The sequence below is a fragment of the Lissotriton helveticus genome, chromosome 5_1 (assembly GCF_964261635.1).
Source record: "Lissotriton helveticus chromosome 5_1, aLisHel1.1, whole genome shotgun sequence".
Classification (NCBI taxonomy): domain Eukaryota; kingdom Metazoa; phylum Chordata; class Amphibia; order Caudata; family Salamandridae; genus Lissotriton; species Lissotriton helveticus.
Genome location: NC_136065.1, coordinates 316,545,218 through 316,566,724, shown reverse-complemented (window position 1 = coordinate 316,566,724; position 21,507 = coordinate 316,545,218). Strand labels below are relative to the sequence as shown.

Sequence of the window (21,507 nt, the reverse complement as noted above, 5' to 3'; positions counted from 1 at the left end):
GTTTTACTAGTGAAGTTTTTTAAACAACAAGCCTTTCAGTTATGTCATGGATATTATTGGTAGGAGTGAAGGACACAAGATTAAATCACCGCCCAAACAAGCAGCAGCTACAATGTTACTGAAGAGACAGGAACTATTTTATTTGGATGTGAACAATGTGCACAAGCTTTGTGCAGTCACTCAAAGAGCAGGGAGCCAACGGGTGAAGGGGGCTGGCCCATTCCCCATGCTACGGCGGCTAGAAGCAAAATGGGAATCCGCTGACAAAAAGTCTATCAATGTCTGTATAGTATCTATGGCTTTTTGGAAAAACAGTCTCAAAGGCCAGACTTAAAGAAGAGAGCACAGCGTTTGATTACTGCAAGGAAGGAGGAAGACACTGCCGGCTAAAGACAAGAAAGCAGGAGCTGCATCTGATACCAGCAAAGAAACAGCAGCATGGCATCGGATCACTGCAAGGAGACAGGGAGCACCTCATATGATAATAGCAAGGAGACAGGGAGCACCTCATATGATAATGGCAAGGAGACAGGGAGCACATCATATGATAATAGCAAGGAGACAGGGAGCACATCATATGATAATAGCAAGGAGACAGGGAGCACATCATATGATAACAGCAAGGAAACCGGGAGCATGGCAACTGATACCAGCAAAGAAACAGGAAGCAGGGCATCTGATCACTGCATGTAGACAGGGAGCATATAGTGTGTCAGCAAGGATGCTGGGAGCACATCATCTGATAACTGCAGCGAGCAGAGTCTGATGACAGCAAGGAAACAGGGAGCACATCATATGCTAATGGAAGGAGACAGGGAGCACATCATATGATAACAGCAAAGACACAGGAAGCACAGCATACAATAACAGCAAGGACACAGGGAGTGTGGCAACGGATACCAGCATGGAAACGGGGAGCACGGCATCGGATAACTGCAATGAGGCAGGGAGCACAGAGTGCGTCAGCAATGATTCTGGGAGCACATCATCTGAAAACTGCAGGGAGCAAAGTCTGATGACAGCAAAGAAACAGGGAGCACATCATATGCTAATAGGAAGGTGATAATAAACTCAAAGTCTGCTAGGAAGCAGAGAGCACATCGGATGATCACTGCAATGAGACGGGGAGCACAGAGACTGATAGCAAGGACCCTGGGAGAACAGTATGAGAATAAAGCAGGGAGCAGAGTCTGACAACAGCAAGGAGACAGTGAGCCATCATATGATAACAGCAAGGTGACAGGGATCATAGAGTCTGACAACAGCAAGGAGACAGTGAGCCATCATATGATAACAGCAAGGTGACAGGGATCATAGAGTCTGACAACAGCAAGGAGACAGTGAGCCATCATATGATAACAGCAAGTGATAGGGATCATAGAGTCTGATAACAGCAAGGAAACAGGAAGCACATCATGCGATAACAGCAAGGACACAGGAAGCACAACACACCTCCAACTTTGCGGTGGACACGTCGAAACTGTCAAGAATACCTGACATATCCCTCGACGACCTTGCAAAACTGTGCAGACAGGTTAAGTCTGGTTCCCCCACAGACCCCATGAGACCAACTAAATTCTTGGACTCACTGGAATTCTTCCTTCCCTCGCTTTCCAGCCTACTCAATCTCTCCTTTTCCTCAGCTGTGGTTCCCACCTGCTGGAAATCTGCATGGGTTTCTCCCATTATTAAAAAACCCACATTAGATCCCACAAAACCAGAAAATTACAGACCCATCTCGCTGCTCCCCTGGACGTCCAAACTGGCTGAAGCCCATGTTAACAAAGTGCTATCCCATCATATGCTGCAAAACCACGTCCTGGACCCTTCCCAAAACGGCTTCAGGCCAGGACACAGCACCGAGTCGGCCCTGTTGACCACCACAGAACACCTTCGGGGCGTCCTGGACGCTGGTCAAAGTGCCGCGCTGATCCTGTTGGATCTCAGCGCGGCCTTTGATACGGTCTCACACAACATCCTGTTGAATCGACTTGAGGCCATAGGGATCAACGAACTCGCCCTTGAGTGGTTCCGGTCCTTTCTAAAGGACAGGTCCTTTCAAGTTTCAGCCCCACCCTACATCTCCCAACCCCATCCCATCGAACAGGGAGTTCCCCAGGGATCGGCGCTTAGCCCATCCCTTCCCATCCCTTTTCAATCTGTACGTCCAGCCTCTTGCAGCAGTGGCAAAAGAGTGGGACCTTACGCTTGTGTCGTATGCCGACGACACACAGCTGGTTATCACACTCTCTGAAGGCCCTTCTACCTCGGCCACTAATTTCAGGGATGGGCTAGCGGCAGTTGCACAGTGGATGACACGCAACTGCCTGCAGCTGAACGCCGGGAAAACGGAGGTGCTTCTTCTTGGCAAAAACCCTAGCTACTGGAGCGATCATTGGTGGCCCTCTTTGCTTGGTCCCACCCCCGTGCCAAAAAATGTTGTGAAGAACCTAGGTGTCTGGCTCGACTCCTCCCTCAACTTTCAGTCCCACACAAAGAAAGTGGCAGCTACGTGTGTGGGCCTAATGAGGAGTCTTAGCCCGATACTCGGTTTCTTCGACTCCAGAACCCGCCAACTTATCATCCAGTCCATGATTCTTGCCCGGCTGGACTATGCCAATGTACTATTCTTGGGGGCAAATAAAGCAGAATTAGCACGGCTGCAGCGCATTCAGAACTCGGCTGCCAGAGCTGTGGTTGGCCTCCCACGCAGGTGCTCTGCCAGAGCTACCATCCGTAATCTGCACTGGCTGCCAACTGAATCCCGAATTCATTTCAAAACCCTTACCACTGCATTCAAAATTCTTAACTCAGACTGCCCTGAACTCTTACGCCCGCTCCTTGTACCCTACACTCCTCAGCGTACCTTACGCTCACTGGGACAACACCTTGTGACGGTCCCCCGTTCCAGGCTTTGTAGAATGGGTGGACGTTCCTTCAAAGTCTTGGGGGCAAGACTTTGGAACTCCCTGCCTCCACATATCCGCACTCTAACCAACTTGACTGCCTTTCGAAAAGAACTAAAAACTTATCTCTTTTCCCTTATCTAGTCTTCTGTTGGCTATCCCCCTCCTCCCCTCAGGTACTGGTTAGGTCAGCGCCGGGACGCTCCATTGCTGGGGCAGCTGTTTGCGCTTTAACAATTGGATAACATAACATAACATAACATACGATAACCGCAAGGACACAGGAAGCACATCATGCGATAACAGCAAGGACACAGGAAGCACATCATACGATAACAGCAAGTACACAGGAAGCACATCATACGATAACTGCAAGGTGACCGGGAGCACAGCATCTCATAACTGCAAGGGGCAGAGTCCAATAACAGCAAGGCAACAGGAAATGCATCATATGATAACTGCAAGGAAACAGCGAGCACATCATATGATAACTAAAGGGAGATAAGAAACACGGAGTGTGACAGCAAGGACTCTGGGAACACATTTTCTGATCGCTGCAGGGAGCAGAGTCTGATAACAGTAAGGAAATAGGGAGCCCATCATATGACACTGCAAGGTAATAGAGTGATGCACCTTCTACAAGCAAGGAAGTGGTAATCGGAGCCTCTGCTAGGTACAAGGAAGCAAGGATCACAGCAGCTAATAACCGGGAATAAGAAGGGGTCAGTGCCTGTTGCAATGCAAGAAAGTATGGAGAAAGCACCTGCTGAAAGAAGACAACAAGCAACTCACCTTGTGTGATGCAAAGAAGCAAGGAGCACATCGCTTTAAGAGCAAAGAGGCAGGCTACAGAGCACCTGCTGCAGAGCACAGAAGCAGGATGCACAACATGCTACAGTGCAAAGAAGCAGGATGCACCTTATTGTATGTTCAGACACCTGTATTACTATGGGAATGAGCTGTACATCTGGATTTCATAGGTAACAGTCAGACTATGTACAGAGACTAGATGTCAGGTTGAATTAGTACTACTGTGTCAACAATCACAGTGCTTAGATTGTACAGCCTTGCATGCCCAGGATGTTATGGTTCCGAATTCACAAACACGTGTCTAAGTTGTAATACTGCCATAGTTTATAAAACTCAAAAAAATGATGTTAAAAAAAAAGAAGCAGGGTGCACCTCACATGCTGCAGTGCAAAGAAGCAGAGGCACCACACATGCTACAGTGCAAAGAAGCAGGATGCACAACACCTGCTACAGTGCAAAGAAGCAGGATGCACAACGCACATGCTATAGTGCAAAGAAGCAGGATGCACAACACCTGCTGCAGTGCAAAGAAGCAGGATACACAGCACATGCTGTAGTGCAAAGAAGCAGGATGCACAGCACATGCTGCATTGCAAAGAAGCAGGGTACACAACACCTGCTACAGTGCAAAGAAGCAGGATGCACAACACATGCTGCAGTGCAAAGAAGCAGGATACACAACACATGCTGTAGTGCAAAGAAGCAGAATGCACAGCACAAGCTATAGTGCAAAGAAGCAGGATGCACAACACCTGCTACAGTGCAAAGAAGCAGGATGCACAACACATGCTGCAGTGCAAAAAAATTGCACAGCACCTGCTACAGGGCAAAGAAGCAGGATGCACAACACCTGCTTCAGTGCAAAAAAGCAGAATGCACAGCACCTGCCTCAGTGCAAAGAAACAGGATGCAAAACATGCTACAGTGCAAAGAAGCAGGATGCACAACACCTGCATCTGCTTTTTTGCACTGAATGCACATCACCTGCCTCAGTGCAAAGAAGCAGGATGCAAAACATGCTACAGTGCAAAGAAGCAGGATGCACAACACATGCTGCAGTGCAAAGAAGCAGGATACACAGCACATGCTGCAGTGCAAAGAAGCAGGATGCATAGCACAAGCTGCAGTGCAAAGAAGCAGGATGCACAGCTCAAGCTGCAGTGCAAAGAAGCAGGATGCACAACACATGCTGCAGTGCAAAGAAGCAGAATGCACCTCACATGCTGCAGTGCAAAGAAGCAGGATGCACCTCACATGCTGCAGTGCAAAGAAGCAGGATGCACAGCACATGCTGCAGTGCAAAGAAGCAGGATGCACAGCACAAGCTGCAGTGCAAAGAAGCAGGATGCACAGCACAAGCTGCAGTGCAAAGAAGCAGGATGCACAACACATGCTGCAGTGCAAAGAAGCAGGATGCACAACACATGCTGCAGTGCAAAGAAGCAGGATGCACAACACCTATTTCAGTGCAAAGAAGCAGGATGCACCATACATGCTGCAGTGCAAAGAAGCAGGATGCACAGCACCTGCTACAGTGCAGAGAAGCAGAGGCACCACACATGCTACAGTGCAAAGAAGCAGGATGCACATCACATGCTGCAGTGCAAAGAAGCAGGATGCACAGCACATGCTGCAGTGCAAAGAAGCAGAATGCACAGCACATGCTGTAGTGCAAAGAAGCAGGATGCACAGCACAAGCTGCAGTGCAAAGAAGCAGGATGCACAGCACATGCTGCAGTGCAGAGAAGCAGAATGCACAGCACAAGCTGCAGTGCAAAGAAGCAGGATGCACAGCACAAGCTGCAGTGCAAAGAAGCAGGATGCACAACACCTACTTCAGTGCAAAGAAGCAGGATGCACAACACCTACTTCAGTGCAAAGAAGCAGGATGCACCATACATGCTGCAGTGCAAAGAAGCAGGACGCACAGCACCTGCTACAGTGCAAAGAAGCAGGACGCACAGCACATGCTGCATTGCAAAGAAGCAGGGTACACAGGCTACAGTAAAAAACAGGTTGCACAGCACAAGTTACAGTGCAAAGAAGCAGGATGCACAGCACATGCTTCAGAGCAAACAAGCAGGATGCACAGCACAGGATACAGTGTAAAGAAACAGGATGCACAGCACATATTACAGTGTAAGGGAGCAGGATACACAGCACATGCTTCAGTGCAAAGAACCAGGATGCACAGCACATGCTACTGTGCAAAAAAGCAAGATGCACAGCACCTGCCTCGGTGCAAAGAAGCAGGATGCACAGCACCTGCTACAGTGCAAAGAAGCATGAAGACGGTACCTGCCCTATACAAGGAAACATAAGGAATCTGACCACAGCTTCTGGTTAACTTCCCCCCCATGCAAGAAAGCAGGGGACAGGACACCTGCTACAAATCAAGCAAGCAACGAACAGAGCAACTGATACAGGCAAGGAAACGATGATCAAAGCGCCTTCCACCATGCAAGGAAACATCGAGCACTGCACCTAGTGCAATGCAAGGAAGCAGGGAGCACAGTCAGTACCTGGTGTGATGCAAAGAGGTGGGGAACAGTCCCTGATGGAAAGCACGGGAGCAGAGAGCACATCACCCGCTAGGATGCAAGCAACCAAGGAGCACCTCTTGAAATGCACAGCTCCGGCTCCAATACAAAGAAGCAAAGAGCATAACGCCTATCAAATTCCCAAAATTAGGGACCAACGTATCTAATAAATTCGATCACACAGGGATCACAGCTTCTCCTGCAATGCAAGGTAACACGTCACGTGCATCAGCCAAACGCATGAAAGAATGAAGAGCATAACATTCACCTGCCAAATGCAAGGAAGCACGGAGCGTAGCATCTATCAATGCAGGAGAGAAGCACATCTTACACAGGTGTCAAATGCAACGAAGCACGGAGCAGAGCATCTATCACAATGCAGGAGAGAAGCACATCTCTCACACCTGTGAAATGCAAGGAAGCACAGAGCAGAGCATCTATTAAGATGCAGGAGAGAAGCACATCTCACACACCTGTCAAATGCAACGAAGCACGGAGCAGAGCATCTATCAAAATGCAGGAGAGAAGCACATCTCACACACCTGTCAAATGCAAGGAAGCACAGAGCGTAGCATCTATCAATGCAGGAGAGAAGCACATCTTACACAGGTGTCAAATGCAATTAAGCACAGAGCAGAGCGTCTATCACAATGCAGGAGAGAAGCACATCTCTCACACCTGTGAAATGCAAGGAAGCACAGAGCAGAGCATCTATTAAAATGCAGGAGAGAAGCACATCTCACACACCTGTCAAATGCAAGGAAGCACAGAGCGTAGCATCTATCAATGCAGGAGAGAAGCACATCTTACACAGGTGTCAAATGCAAGGAAGCACTGAGAGGAGCATCTATCACAATGCAGGAGAGAAGCACATCTCTCACACCTGTGAAATGCAAGGAAGCACGGAGCAGAGCATCTATCAATGCAGGAGAGAAGCACATCTTACACAGGTGTCAAATGCAAAGAAGCACTGAGCAGAGCATCTATCACACTGCAGGAGAGAAGCACATCTCACACACATGTCAAATGCAAGGAAGCACTGAGAGGAGCACCTATCAATGCAGGAGAGAAGCACATCTTACACAGGTGTCAAATGCAATTAAGCACAGAGCAGAGCGTCTATCACAATGCAGGAGAGAAGCACATCTCTCACACCTGTGAAATGCAAGGAAGCACAGAGCAGAGCATCTATCACAATGCAGGAGAGAAGCACATCTCACACACCTGTCAAATGCAAGGAAGCACAGAGCGTAGCATCTATCAATGCAGGAGAGAAGCACATCTTACACAGGTGCCAAATGCAAAGAAGCACTGAGCAGAGCATCTATCACAATTCAGGAGAGAAGCACATCTCACACACCTGTCAAATGCAACGAAGCACGGAGCAGAGCATCTATCAAAATGCAGGAGAGAAGCACATCTCACACACCTGTCAAATACAAAGAAGCACGAAGCAGAGCATCTATCACAATGCAGGAGAGAAACATCTCACACACCTGTCAAATGCAAGGACGCACTGAGAGGAGCATCTATCACAATGCAGGAGAGAAGCACATCTCACACACCTGTCAAATACAAAGAAGCACGAAGCAGAGCATCTATCACAATGCAGGAGAGAAACATCTCACACACCTGTCAAATGCAAGGAAGCACTGAGAGGAGCATCTATCACAATGCAGGAGAGAAGCACATCTCACACACCTGTCAAATGCAAGGAAGCACTGAGAGGAGCATCTATCACAATGCAGGAGAGAAGCACATCTCACACACCTGTCAAATGCAAGGAAGCACTGAGAGGAGCATCTATCACAATGCAGGAGAGAAGCACATCTCACACACCTGTCAAATGCAAGGAAGCACTGAGAGGAGCATCTATCACACTGCAGGAAAGAAGCACATCTCACATACCTGTCAAATGCAAGGAAGCACTGAGAGGAGCATCTATCATAATGCAGGAGTGAAGCACATCTCACACACCTGTCAAATGCAAGGAAGCACTGAGAGGTCAGGAGCATCTATCACAATGCAGGAGAGAAGCACATCTCACACACCTGACAAATGCAAAGAAGCACGGAGCAAAGCATCTATCACAATGCAGGAGAGAAGCACATCTCACACACCTGTCAAATGCAAGGAAGCACGGAGCAGAGCATCTATCACAATGCAGGAGAGAAGCACATCTCACACACCTGTCAAATGCAAGGAAGCACAGAGCGTAGCACCTATCAATGCAGGAGAGAAGCACATCTTACACAGGTGCCAAATGCAAAGAAGCACTGAGCAGAGCATCTATCACAATTCAGGAGAGAAGCACATCTCACACACCTGTCAAATGCAACGAAGCACGGAGCAGAGCATCTATCAAAATGCAGGAGAGAAGCACATCTCACACACCTGTCAAATACAAAGAAGCACGAAGCAGAGCATCTATCACAATGCAGGAGAGAAACATCTCACACACCTGTCAAATGCAAGGACGCACTGAGAGGAGCATCTATCACAATGCAGGAGAGAAGCACATCTCACACACCTGTCAAATACAAAGAAGCACGAAGCAGAGCATCTATCACAATGCAGGAGAGAAACATCTCACACACCTGTCAAATGCAAGGAAGCACTGAGAGGAGCATCTATCACAATGCAGGAGAGAAGCACATCTCACACACCTGTCAAATGCAAGGAAGCACTGAGAGGAGCATCTATCACAATGCAGGAGAGAAGCACATCTCACACACCTGTCAAATGCAAGGAAGCACTGAGAGGAGCATCTATCACAATGCAGGAGAGAAGCACATCTCACACACCTGTCAAATGCAAGGAAGCACTGAGAGGAGCATCTATCACACTGCAGGAAAGAAGCACATCTCACATACCTGTCAAATGCAAGGAAGCACTGAGAGGAGCATCTATCATAATGCAGGAGTGAAGCACATCTCACACACCTGTCAAATGCAAGGAAGCACTGAGAGGAGCATCTATCACAATGCAGGAGAGAAGCACATCTCACACACCTGTCAAATGCAAGGAAGCACTGAGAGGAGCATCTATCACACTGCAGGAAAGAAGCACATCTCACATACCTGTCAAATGCAAGGAAGCACAGAGCAGAGCATCTATCACAATGCAGGAGAGAAGCACATCTCACACACCTGTCAAATGCAAGGAAGCACAGAGCGTAGCACCTATCAATGCAGGAGAGAAGCACATCTTACACAGGTGCCAAATGCAAAGAAGCACTGAGCAGAGCATCTATCACAATTCAGGAGAGAAGCACATCTCACACACCTGTCAAATGCAACGAAGCACGGAGCAGAGCATCTATCAAAATGCAGGAGAGAAGCACATCTCACACACCTGTCAAATACAAAGAAGCACGAAGCAGAGCATCTATCACAATGCAGGAGAGAAACATCTCACACACCTGTCAAATGCAAGGACGCACTGAGAGGAGCATCTATCACAATGCAGGAGAGAAGCACATCTCACACACCTGTCAAATACAAAGAAGCACGAAGCAGAGCATCTATCACAATGCAGGAGAGAAACATCTCACACACCTGTCAAATGCAAGGAAGCACTGAGAGGAGCATCTATCACAATGCAGGAGAGAAGCACATCTCACACACCTGTCAAATGCAAGGAAGCACTGAGAGGAGCATCTATCACAATGCAGGAGAGAAGCACATCTCACACACCTGTCAAATGCAAGGAAGCACTGAGAGGAGCATCTATCACAATGCAGGAGAGAAGCACATCTCACACACCTGTCAAATGCAAGGAAGCACTGAGAGGAGCATCTATCACAATGCAGGAGTGAAGCACACCTCACACACCTGTCAAATGCAAGGGCGCATGGAGCAAAGCTTCTATCACAATGCAGGAGAGAAGCACATCCCACACACCTGTCAAATGCAAGCAGCGCACACACTACATCGCCTCCCCCCCCCCCCCCCCCCCCCCCGCTGATCACACTCACAGGGACCTATAACACCCTGCGTAGTCACTGTGGCTCACACGAGTTGTTTTAGTCAATACCAGTCTCAAAGCAGAGCTGTTGACCTTATGCCAGCATTTCTCGGAGTTCCTCCGACCTCCGATGAGCTCACAGACCCCAAAGGCCTCGCCGCCCCCCTCTGCCGGCCGCCCCCGCACCTCGCCTGCCCGCTGTGCGGTGTGACGCCAGATGCGCGCCGCCTTAGGGGCCCCAGCTGGTGAGCGAACCCTCTGCCTGGTTTACCACTGTCAGGCGACCACTTAAAATGCAGCAAAGCGCTCTGAAGTACCCTCTCGCACGTATGTGCAGCTGAGGGCACAGGGCTCTGGGAGTCCCGCTGTGGCACGGCTCGCTCTGCGTGCGTGCACGCCCTTTTCACCTACTCAGCCCCCCCGCCCCCCCCACACATTATTTCTCTACTATACTTGTGTACAACTTGCCAACGTGCCTGACAGAAAGTGTGCCATTCTGTTGTGTATGGAGCTATAAAACATTCATTAGCATAACACGTTAATTAGCATAAACCCTCCTGGGGTGCCAGCAGCACGGCATTTTTAATTACTAGGGACACGGATTACAGCATGACACACAGCCACACGCGCTCCAAGGCGCCTCGCGGAAGCTTACGGCGCTACACAAAACATCATAAACAAATAGAACCATAAAGGAGGCGTGACTTTCACGCCCGCAGGGCATAACCTGAATTCAACCCGTGCAACGAGAGGCCACGGTCAGCTGCACAGAGTAGCCCGGACAAGCACGTGCTGTCGGTGTGGGGAATGGGGGGGGGGGGGTGGAGGGGGTAAAATAGATGAAAGCCAAACCTAACTCCAACATCATTGCCGCCAAAGAATGAAGGGCAGGGCTCAGACTGGAAACACTTCAAACACTTTCCCCTTCAGTGACACTGTGTCGTTAAATGCTCAGCTCATAAACCCCGGCACTGTGCGCTCCTCTGCACACCAACGAAAGCTCAGGCCTCAGCCCTCTCCGTCCGGGAGGTGCAGGGAAGCCCGGACAGATAGAAGAAGGGCCAGGGTGGCTGGGGTGTTCTGACACGACCCCATTAAGAAAGGTCAAACGACCGTCACGCGCACATAACGTGGATTGGTCCACACAGATGTTTAATTCACGTGCTCTACCCTGCCCCCTCACCCAAATGTTGTAATAAAATCAATTACTTTTCTCCCTCCGGCTCCCCGGAAACTTCATCCACAGAGCGAATATCCTACGGCTCTGTGACGTACTAGAATGTGGCTGGCCAATGAAAACACTGCTCCCCATTTAACACCACTGGGATTTCCATCCCAGCCACAACACAACAGCCCCACTTCCCTCCAGACTACGATCAAGCAGCAGTGCCCCCCCCCCCCCCCCCAAGTACACTGCATGCCATTCTCACAAGTGGTATATTTCACTCTGTGCTCACTTCCAGTGCCATGTAGGCGATGCAATCTCAAAGCACCCCACAGTCCATGCTCACTCCCAGCACCCCACAATCTATGCTCAATTACATAAATATGCAGTACACATTCACTCCCAGTACATTGCACTGTATGCTCATTCTCAGCACCCTGCATTCCATGCTCACTCCCAGAATCCTACAGTCCACCTAACTCCCAGCATCCCATATGAGTACTCCCAATACCATGAAATGCATTGTCGCTCCCAGCACCCTACAATCCATGCTCACTCACTGAACTCTGCAGTCCATGCTCACTTCTAGTACCATGCACAATAGTCTCACTACCAGCACCCTGCAGTTCCAGTGCCATCTCCCAAGACCCTACAGTCCACGTCACTCCCAGCACCCTACAGTCCACTCCATGCTCACTCCCAGCACCCCACAGTCCACGCTCACTCCCAGCACCCCACAGTCCATGCTCACTCCCAGAACCCTACAGTCCATGCTCACTCCCAGCACCCTACAGTCCAACCTCACTCCCAGCACCCTACAGTCCACTCCATGCTCACTCCCACCACCCTACAGTCCAACCTCACTCCCAGCACCCTACAGTCCATGCTCACTCCCACCACCCTACAGTCCAACCTCACTCCCAGCACCCTACAGTCCATGCTCACTCCCAGCACCCTACAGTCCATGCTCACTCCCAGCACCCTACAGTCCATGCTCACTCCCAGCACCCTACAGACCATGCTCACTCCCAGCACCCTACAGACCATGCTCACTCCCAGCACCCTACAGTCCATGCTCACTCCCAGCACCCTACAGTCCATGCTCACTCCCAGCACCCCACAGTCCATACTCACTCACTGAACTATGCAGTCCATGCTCACTCCCAGCACCCTACAGTCCATGCTCACTCCCAGCACCCTACAGACCATGCTCACTCCCAGCACCCTACAGACCATGCTCACTCCCAGCACCCCACAATGCTCACTCCCAGCACCCCACAGGCCATGCTCACTCCCAGCACCCCACAATGCTCACTCCCAGCACCCCACAGTCCACGCTCACTCCCAGCACCCTACAGTCCACGCTCACTCCCAGCACCCTACAGTCCATGCTCACTCCCAGCACCCTACAGTCCATGCTCACTCCCAGCACCCTACAGTCCATGCTCACTCCCAGCACCCTACAGTCCATGCTCACTCCCAGCACCCTACAGTCCATGCTCACTCCCAGCACCCTACAGTCCATGCTCACTCCCAGCACCCTACAGTCCATGCTCACTCCCAGCAGCCTACAGTCCATGCTCACTCTCAGCACCCTACAGACCATGCTCACTCCCAGCACCCTACAGTCCATGCTCACTCCCAGCACCCTACAGTCCAACCTCACTCCCAGCACCCTACAGTCCACTCCATGCTCACTCCCACCACCCTACAGTCCAACCTCACTCCCAGCACCCTACAGTCCATGCTCACTCCCACCACCCTACAGTCCAACCTCACTCCCAGCACCCTACAGTCCATGCTCACTCCCAGCACCCTACAGTCCATGCTCACTCCCAGCACCCTACAGACCATGCTCACTCCCAGCACCCTACAGTCCATGCTCACTCCCAGCACCCTACAGTCCATGCTCACTCCCAGCACCCCACAGTCCATACTCACTCACTGAACTATGCAGTCCATGCTCACTCCCAGCACCCTACAGTCCATGCTCACTCCCAGCACCCTACAGTCCATGCTCACTCCCAGCACCCTACAGACCATGCTCACTCCCAGCACCCTACAGACCATGCTCACTCCCAGCACCCCACAATGCTCACTCCCAGCACCCCACAGGCCATGCTCACTCCCAGCACCCCACAATGCTCACTCCCAGCACCCCACAGTCCACGCTCACTCCCAGCACCCTACAGTCCACGCTCACTCCCAGCACCCTACAGTCCATGCTCACTCCCAGCACCCTACAGTCCATGCTCACTCCCAGCACCCTACAGTCCATGCTCACTCCCAGCACCCTACAGTCCATGCTCACTCCCAGCACCCTACAGTCCATGCTCACTCCCAGCACCCTACAGTCCATGCTCACTCCCACCACCCTACAGTCCATGCTCACTCCCAGCACCCTACAGTCCATGCTCACTCCCAGCACCCTACAGTCCATGCTCACTCCCAGCACCCTACAGTCCATGCTCACTCCCATCACCCTACAGACCATGCTCACTCCCAGCACCCTACAGACCATGCTCACTCCCAGCACCCTACAGTCCATGCTCACTCCCAGCACCCTACAGACCATGCTCACTCCCAGCACCCTACAGTCCATGCTCACTCCCAGCACCCCACAATGCTCACTCCCAGCACCCCACAGGCCATGCTCACTCCCAGCACCCCACAGTCCACGCTCACTCCCAGCACCCCACAATGCTCACTCCCAGCACCCTACAGTCCATGCTCAATCCTAGCACCCTACAGACCTTGCTCACTCCCAGCACCCTACAGTCCATGCTCACTCCCAGCACCCTACAGACCATGCTCACTCCCAGCACCCCACAATGCTCACTCCCAGCACCCCACAGTCCACGCTCAATCCCAGCACCCCACAGTCCATGCTCACTCCCAGCACCCTACAGTCCATGCTCACTCCCAGCACCCTACAGTCCATGCTCACTCCCAGCACCCTACAGTCCATGCTCACTCCCAGCACCCTACAGTCCATGCTCACTCCCAGCACCCTACAGACCATGCTCACTCCCAGCACCCTACAGTCCATGCTCACTCCCAGCACCCTACAGTCCATGCTCACTCCCAGCACTCCACAGTCCATGCTCACTCCCAGCACCCCACAGTCCATGCTCACTCCCAGCACCCCACAGTCCATGCTCACTCCCAGCACCCCACAGTCCATGCTCACTCCCAGCACCCCACAGTCCATGCTCACTCCCAGCACCCCACAGTCCATGCTCACTCCCAGCACCCTACAGTCCATGCTCACTCCCAGCACCCTACAGTCAATGCTCACTCCCAGCACCCTACAGTCCATGCTCACTCCCAGCACCCTACAGACCATGCTCACTCCCAGCACCCTACAATGCTCACTCCCAGCACCCTACAGTCCATGCTCACTCCCAGCACCCCACAGTCCATGCTCACTCCCAGGACCCTACAGTCCATGCTCACTCCCACCACCCTACAGTCCATGCTCACTCCCAGCACCCTACAGACCATGCTCACTCCCAGCACCCTACAATGCTCACTCCCAGCACCCTACAGACCATGCTCACTCCCAGCACCCTACAGGCCATGCTCACTCCCAGCACCCTACAGACCATGCTCACTCCCAGCACCCCACAGTCCATGCTCACTCCCAGCACCCTACAGTCCATGCTCACTCCCAGCACCCCACAATGCTCACTCCCAGCACCCCACAATGCTCACTCCCAGCACCCCACAATGCTCACTCCCAGCACCCTACAGTCCATGCGCACTCCCAGCACCCTACAGTCCATGCGCACTCCCAGCACTCTACAGACCATGCTCACTCCCAGCACCCCACAATGCTCACTCCCAGCACCCCACAGTCCACGCTCACTCCCAGCACCCCACAGTCCATGCTCACTCCCAGCACCCTACAGTCCATGCTCACTCCCAGCACCCAGCACCCCACAGGCCATGCTCACTCCCAGCACCCTACAGACCATGCTCACTCCCAGAACCCCACAGTCCATGCTCACTCCCAGCACCCTACAGTCCATGCCCACTCCCAGCACCCTACAGTCCATGCTCACTCCCAGCACCCCACAGGCCATGCTCACTCCCAGCACCCTACAGACCATGCTCACTCCCAGAACCCCACAGTCCATGCTCACTCCCAGAACCCCACAGTCCATGCTCACTCCCAGCACCCTACAGTCCATGCTCACTCCCAGCACCCTACAGTCCATGCTCACTCCCAGCACCCCACAGGCCATGCTCACTCCCAGCACCCCACAGTCCATGCTCACTCCCACCACCCTACAGTCCATGCTCACTCCCAGCACCCCACAGGCCATGCTCACTCCCAGCACCCTACAGTCCATGCTCACTCCCAGCACCCTACAGTCCATGCTCACTCCCAGAACCCCACACAGTCCATGCTCACTCCCAGCACCCTACAGTCCATGCTCACTCCCAGCACCCTACAATGCTCACTCCCAGCACCCTACAGTCCGTGCTCACTCCCAGCACCCTACAGTCCATGCTCACTCCCAGCACCCTACAGTCCATGCTCACTCCCAGCACCCTACAGTCCATGCTCACTCCCAGCACCCTACAGTCCATGCTCACTCCCAGCACCCTACAGTCCATGCTCACTCCCAGCACCCTACAGACCATGCTCACTCCCAGCACCCCACAATGCTCACTCCCAGCACCCCACAGACAATGCTCACTCCCAGCACCCCACAGACAATGCTCACTCCCAGCACCCTACAGTCCATGCTCACTCCCAGCACCCCACAGTCCATGCTCACTCCCAGCACCCCACAGTCCATGCTCACTCCCAGCACCCCACAGTCCATGCTCACTCCCAGCACCCTACAGTCCATGCTCACTCCCAGCACCCCACAGGCCATGCTCACTCCCAGCACCCCACAGTCCATGCTCACTCCCACCACCCTACAGTCCATGCTCACTCCCAGCACCCCACAGGCCATGCTCACTCCCAGCACCCTACAGTCCATGCTCACTCCCAGCACCCTACAGTCCATGCTCACTCCCAGAACCCCACACAGTCCATGCTCACTCCCAGCACCCTACAGTCCATGCTCACTCCCAGCACCCTACAATGCTCACTCCCAGCACCCTACAGTCCGTGCTCACTCCCAGCACCCTACAGTCCATGCTCACTCCCAGCACCCTACAGTCCATGCTCACTCCCAGCACCCTACAGTCCATGCTCACTCCCAGCACCCTACAGACCATGCTCACTCCCAGCACCCCACAATGCTCACTCCCAGCACCCCACAGACAATGCTCACTCCCAGCACCCCACAGACAATGCTCACTCCCAGCACCCTACAAGCCATGCTCACTCCCAGCACCCCACAGTCCATGCTCACTCCCAGCACCCCACAGTCCATGCTCACTCCCAGCACCCCACATTCCATGCTCACTCCAAGCACCCTACAGTCCGTGCTCACTCCAAGCACCCCACAGACAATGCTCACTCCAAGCACCCCACAGACAATGCTCACTCCCAGCACCCTACAGTCCACTCCATGCTCACTCCCAGCACCCTACAGTCCAACCTCACTCCCAGCACCCTACAGTTCATGCTCACTCCAAGCACCCTACAGTCCGTGCTCACTCCAAGCACCCCACAGACAATGCTCAATCCCAGCACCCCACAGACAATGCTCACTCCCACCACCCTACAGTCCAACCTCACTCCCAGCACCCTACAGTTCATGCTCACTCCAAGCACCCTACAGTCCGTGCTCACTCCAAGCACCCCACAGACAATGCTCAATCCCAGCACCCCACAGACAATGCTCACTCCCACCACCCTACAGTCCAACCTCACTCCCAGCACCCTACAGTTCATGCTCACTCCAAGCACCCTACAGTCCGTGCTCACTCCAAGCACCCTACAGTCCGTGCTCACTCCCAGCACCCCACAGTCCGTGCTCACTTCCAGCACCCTACAGTCCATGCGCACTCCCAGCACCCTACAGACCATGCTTACTCCCAGCACCCCGCAGTCCATACTCACTCACTGAACTATGCAGTCCATGCTCACTCCCAGCACCCCACAGTCCATGCTCACTCCCAGCACCCCACAATGCTCACTCCCAGCAACCCACAGTCCATGCTCACTCCCAGCACCCCACAGTCCATGCTCACTCCCAGCACCCTACAGTCCGTGCTCACTCCCAGCACCCCACAGTCCGTGCTCACTCCCAGCACCCTACAGTCCATGCGCACTCCCAGCACCCTACAGACCATGCTCACTCCCAGCACCCCACAGTCCATGCTCACTCCCAGAACCCCACAGTCCATGCTCACTCCCAGCACCCTACAGTCCATGCTCACTCCCAGCACCCTACAGTCCATGCTCACTCCCAGCACCCCACAGGCCATGCTCACTCCCAGCACCCCACAGTCCATGCTCACTCCCACCACCCTACAGTCCATGCTCACTCCCAGCACCCCACAGGCCATGCTCACTCCCAGCACCCTACAGTCCATGCTCACTCCCAGCACCCTACAGTCCATGCTCACTCCCAGAACCCCACACAGTCCATGCTCACTCCCAGCACCCTACAGTCCATGCTCACTCCCAGCACCCTACAATGCTCACTCCCAGCACCCTACAGTCCGTGCTCACTCCCAGCACCCTACAGTCCGTGCTCACTCCCAGCACCCTACAGTCCGTGCTCACTCCCAGCACCCTACAGTCCATGCTCACTCCCAGCACCCCACAGTCCATGCTCACTCCCAGCACCCCACAGTCCATACTCACTCACTGAACTATGCAGTCCATGCGCACTCCCAGCCCCCCACAGTCCATGCTCACTCCCAGCACCCCACAATGCTCACTCCCAGCAACCCACAGTCCATGCTCACTCCCAGCACCCCACAGTCCATGCTCACTCCCAGCACCCTACAGTCCATGCTCACTCACAGTCCCATGCACTGTATGCTCACTCCCAGTACCCTGCATTCCATGTTCACTCCCAGTACATTGCCCTTCATTCTCTGACCCAGTAGCTTGCAGCCCATGCTCACTCCCATCAATCTGCAGTCCATGCTCTCCCAGTGAGTGCCATGTACCGTATGTTCACTCCCGGTACCTTGCAGTTCCATACTCACCCCCCCGACCGCTGTAGCCTGATCACTCCTCGCCCCCACAGTCACTCCCCGTCCCCCGCGCCCCGGTGCCCCTGCCCTCATACACGTACAGTTGGTGAGGAAGAGCAGCACGGCGAAGCCCAGGGTGGCCGTGGCCAGCAGGATCAGGCAGACGTTGCAGGGGATCATGAAGTACCGGACCACCAGGGAGACCTTGTGCTGGTACATGCGCTCGCGCTCCGCGGCTGCGGGGGGGTCCCCCGGGGGCTGGCAGCCGGTCATGCCAGCAGCGGCCACCCGTACCTCCCAGTGGCATTGGGTAGCCAGGGGGTCACGCCTCTCCCAAACACGTGGCGTCCTGACAGGACGGGGGCGCCTCAAGCCCGGGCGCGCATCCTCTCCTCTCCGGGGGACGCTCTACTCGGCGCGGAGCCTGGACGCGGGGCACGGGGGCAATCCGGAGCCAAGGGGGCGCGTGGCAGCGCGTGCCCCGGGGGGCCTCCCCAGACCCACTCCACGGGAATCAGGCCAGCTGCAGGCTCTCCGGGGGGGTCGGTGGACTCTGGCAACACAAATCCACGACAGCCACAGACCCGGTGAAGCAGGTGCGTGTGGTGCTGTGCACCGATCCAAGCAGGTGTCTGTGCAGTGATCCACGAGGGGTGCACAGCGCCTTGGGTGAATGCACTTGGCGAAGAAGGGAGGCGATGGACGTCCTCCGCGCTGTGCGGAACTCCAGTCGCGGATGGTGACCCCAGTTACTCTGTGCAGAAGCTCCCGTAGTGCAGTCCGGTTTTATGATGTGAAATTGGTCCGAGAGGAGAGCGAGCAGCCTGTGGTCCACGCACAGCAGGTGCGTACTCGGCTCCGTGCACTAATTTAGGAAAGTAGCATCGCTAACGGGGCGGTAAGTGCCTTGTGTGCACTCGGCGCTGTGCCGGACAGGTGCACGGGAGCACCCGTGAGCAGGTTCAGCTCACCGACGTCTCCCCCCTATGAGTGGCGGATGGAGCAGCCCTGTTCTTGGCTGCAGGTGTCTGCCTTTGCTTGATAGGAGAACCAAAGAAGGTGCAGTTGCACCGGCCCCGGGGTGTATTCGGCGCTATGCTCCAATCGGAAATGGATCTTTGTCCTGGGGTGTGCGCAGCGCTGTCCAGCCCTCCACTATTGTCGGCGCTACAAATGCATCAGTAGTACCACATGGGAAACCTTCCTCCAACACATACGTTGGGGTTTGGTGTGGGGATTGGCGGGGACTCTGGTCGTAATCGAAGAGGTTCTTCCGGATTTGGGGGTGTTCAGAGCCCACTGTGCCCCGTCCGAGTGTGGGGTGCTGGACCTCGCCTCTTCTCGGTACGGCGCTCTCTTCTGCGCTGTCCTGCCTTCGCTCGGCGCTTTACTCCCGCACTCGGCGCTGTATGAGACGCAGCAGCTCCCATTCACCCCTCTCACCACTAACTTCACTCGGCTCCGGTGCTGCCGCTGTTGCCGGAGGGGGAGGGAGGGCGAGAGAGGGAGGGAGGAAGGGCGATGGAGGAGGAGAGGGAGGGAAGATGGGAGGGGCCGGAGGGAAGGCGGGACAAGCCACAGCAAGAGGTGCCGGGGCCCTGGGACAGCCTCCACGCCTTCAGCACCCCGGCTGCTACTCCGCCTGGAACACTTTCACCGTCCACTTATTTGGTAATCAGCCCTGTCATGTGTCTCTGCCCTTATTAACTGTCCCGCACTCACCCCCAGGGTCAGGTACCCCAAAAACCAGCCTGCGACCTGTATGCGCGCTCCCCTTACCACCACCCCCACCACTAGTATACTTGCTATCTGCCCCCATCAGACCCACCTACCATCCATTCTTTTTAGCCCCTCCCCTGGAAGTGCGCCCCTCCCCTGGAAGTGCCCTTTCACCCCTGAGGAGCAGCTCTGCAGTCACCAGACGGACAACCGCCTAGTGCCTAAAAGCCCAATGGCCACTGAGCGAGCCGGAAAGGGACAATGAGAGATGGAACGTGGAGTGATTTAGAGGGGGGAGAAAGGACAGGAGACGAGGCGAGGCACTGGTGAGAGATGAGACGAGACAGGAGGAGAGAGAAGGAGTAAGTGAGGAGGGACCCGTCATCCACGGGAGAACACCTCTCCATCGGATGCCAGACAAGAGATGCCCCATTGAAGAGGAGGGCACCTTCCCCCAGAGCTGTCCGGCCGGAGGTGGTCACCCAGTGCTGAAAATGACCTCTTCTGTCCCAAAAGGAGAGCTAGACCCTGTCCAGTGCTGAAAACCACCTCTCCCACCAGTGTCCAATCAGAGAGCTGCCTTTAATGACCATCTCGGCCACTTTCGTGTCTATGCACACTATAAAGCCATCCTCCTACAGCGCCCAGAGTAACCACCTCTTGGCGCAAGAACACTGCACTTTGTATTCCACAGCGAGTCAGTCAGGACTCTCGAGCTCTCACGTGTAAATGCAAGACAATCAGATCATGTAAATCCCCAGGGACACCGCTAGACATGCCCCCTCGTTAAGGCAGAGGCCGGAGAACCTCTGCTCCCCAGGGCACACTGACCTCGCAGAGACGCCACCTTTCATCATATGAGCGGGGACTACACTCGCTTGAAGGGCGAGCAGGGGCGGCGGAAGGTTACGGAAATATCACGCAATCCATCCTACGGCGCTCAAGTGGCCTCGGATTGGCGCCTGGAGTGGAAAGCGAGCGGCAACACACGACGAACACCACTCTGACAAGTGTGGCTGGCTCAGCAAAGCAGGACACAGCGACATCTCACCACGGGCGTGCGCGAAAACACCACCTAGACCGAGCAGCCGTCCACTCACAAGCCCCCACCCTCGGGAATATTCCGACATTTATTTTTAGCCAGCTCTTCAGTTCGCCCTAATTGCACTTCTGTTTGTTACTTCTTTCCACTCCAGTAAACTCTACTTTCATTTAATGAGACTGGAACTTTTGAGATCACTAACCGCATAGAGCAGTGCCTCACCCCTTCCATGGGCTCGCCCTA

General features: G+C 54.0%; 1 protein-coding gene across 6 annotated transcripts in view; it reads right to left on the bottom strand.

Annotated features, from left to right (window-relative positions):
- The window catches only part of AGRN (agrin), a 727,720-nt gene that overhangs the window by 364,931 nt on the left and 341,282 nt on the right, over positions 1-21,507 (bottom strand). Inside the window, exon 1 of one of the 6 annotated variants that reach the window (XM_078642359.1) lies at positions 18,605-18,887. The exons of 4 other annotated variants lie outside the window; for them this stretch is intronic. In XM_078642359.1, the coding sequence (XP_078498485.1) occupies positions 18,605-18,776 (172 nt within the window). In that variant the 5' untranslated portion in view covers positions 18,777-18,887. Of the gene's footprint in view, positions 1-18,604; positions 18,888-21,507 lie in introns of those variants that run through there. One more of the 6 variants, XM_078642360.1, reaches the window with a different exon arrangement.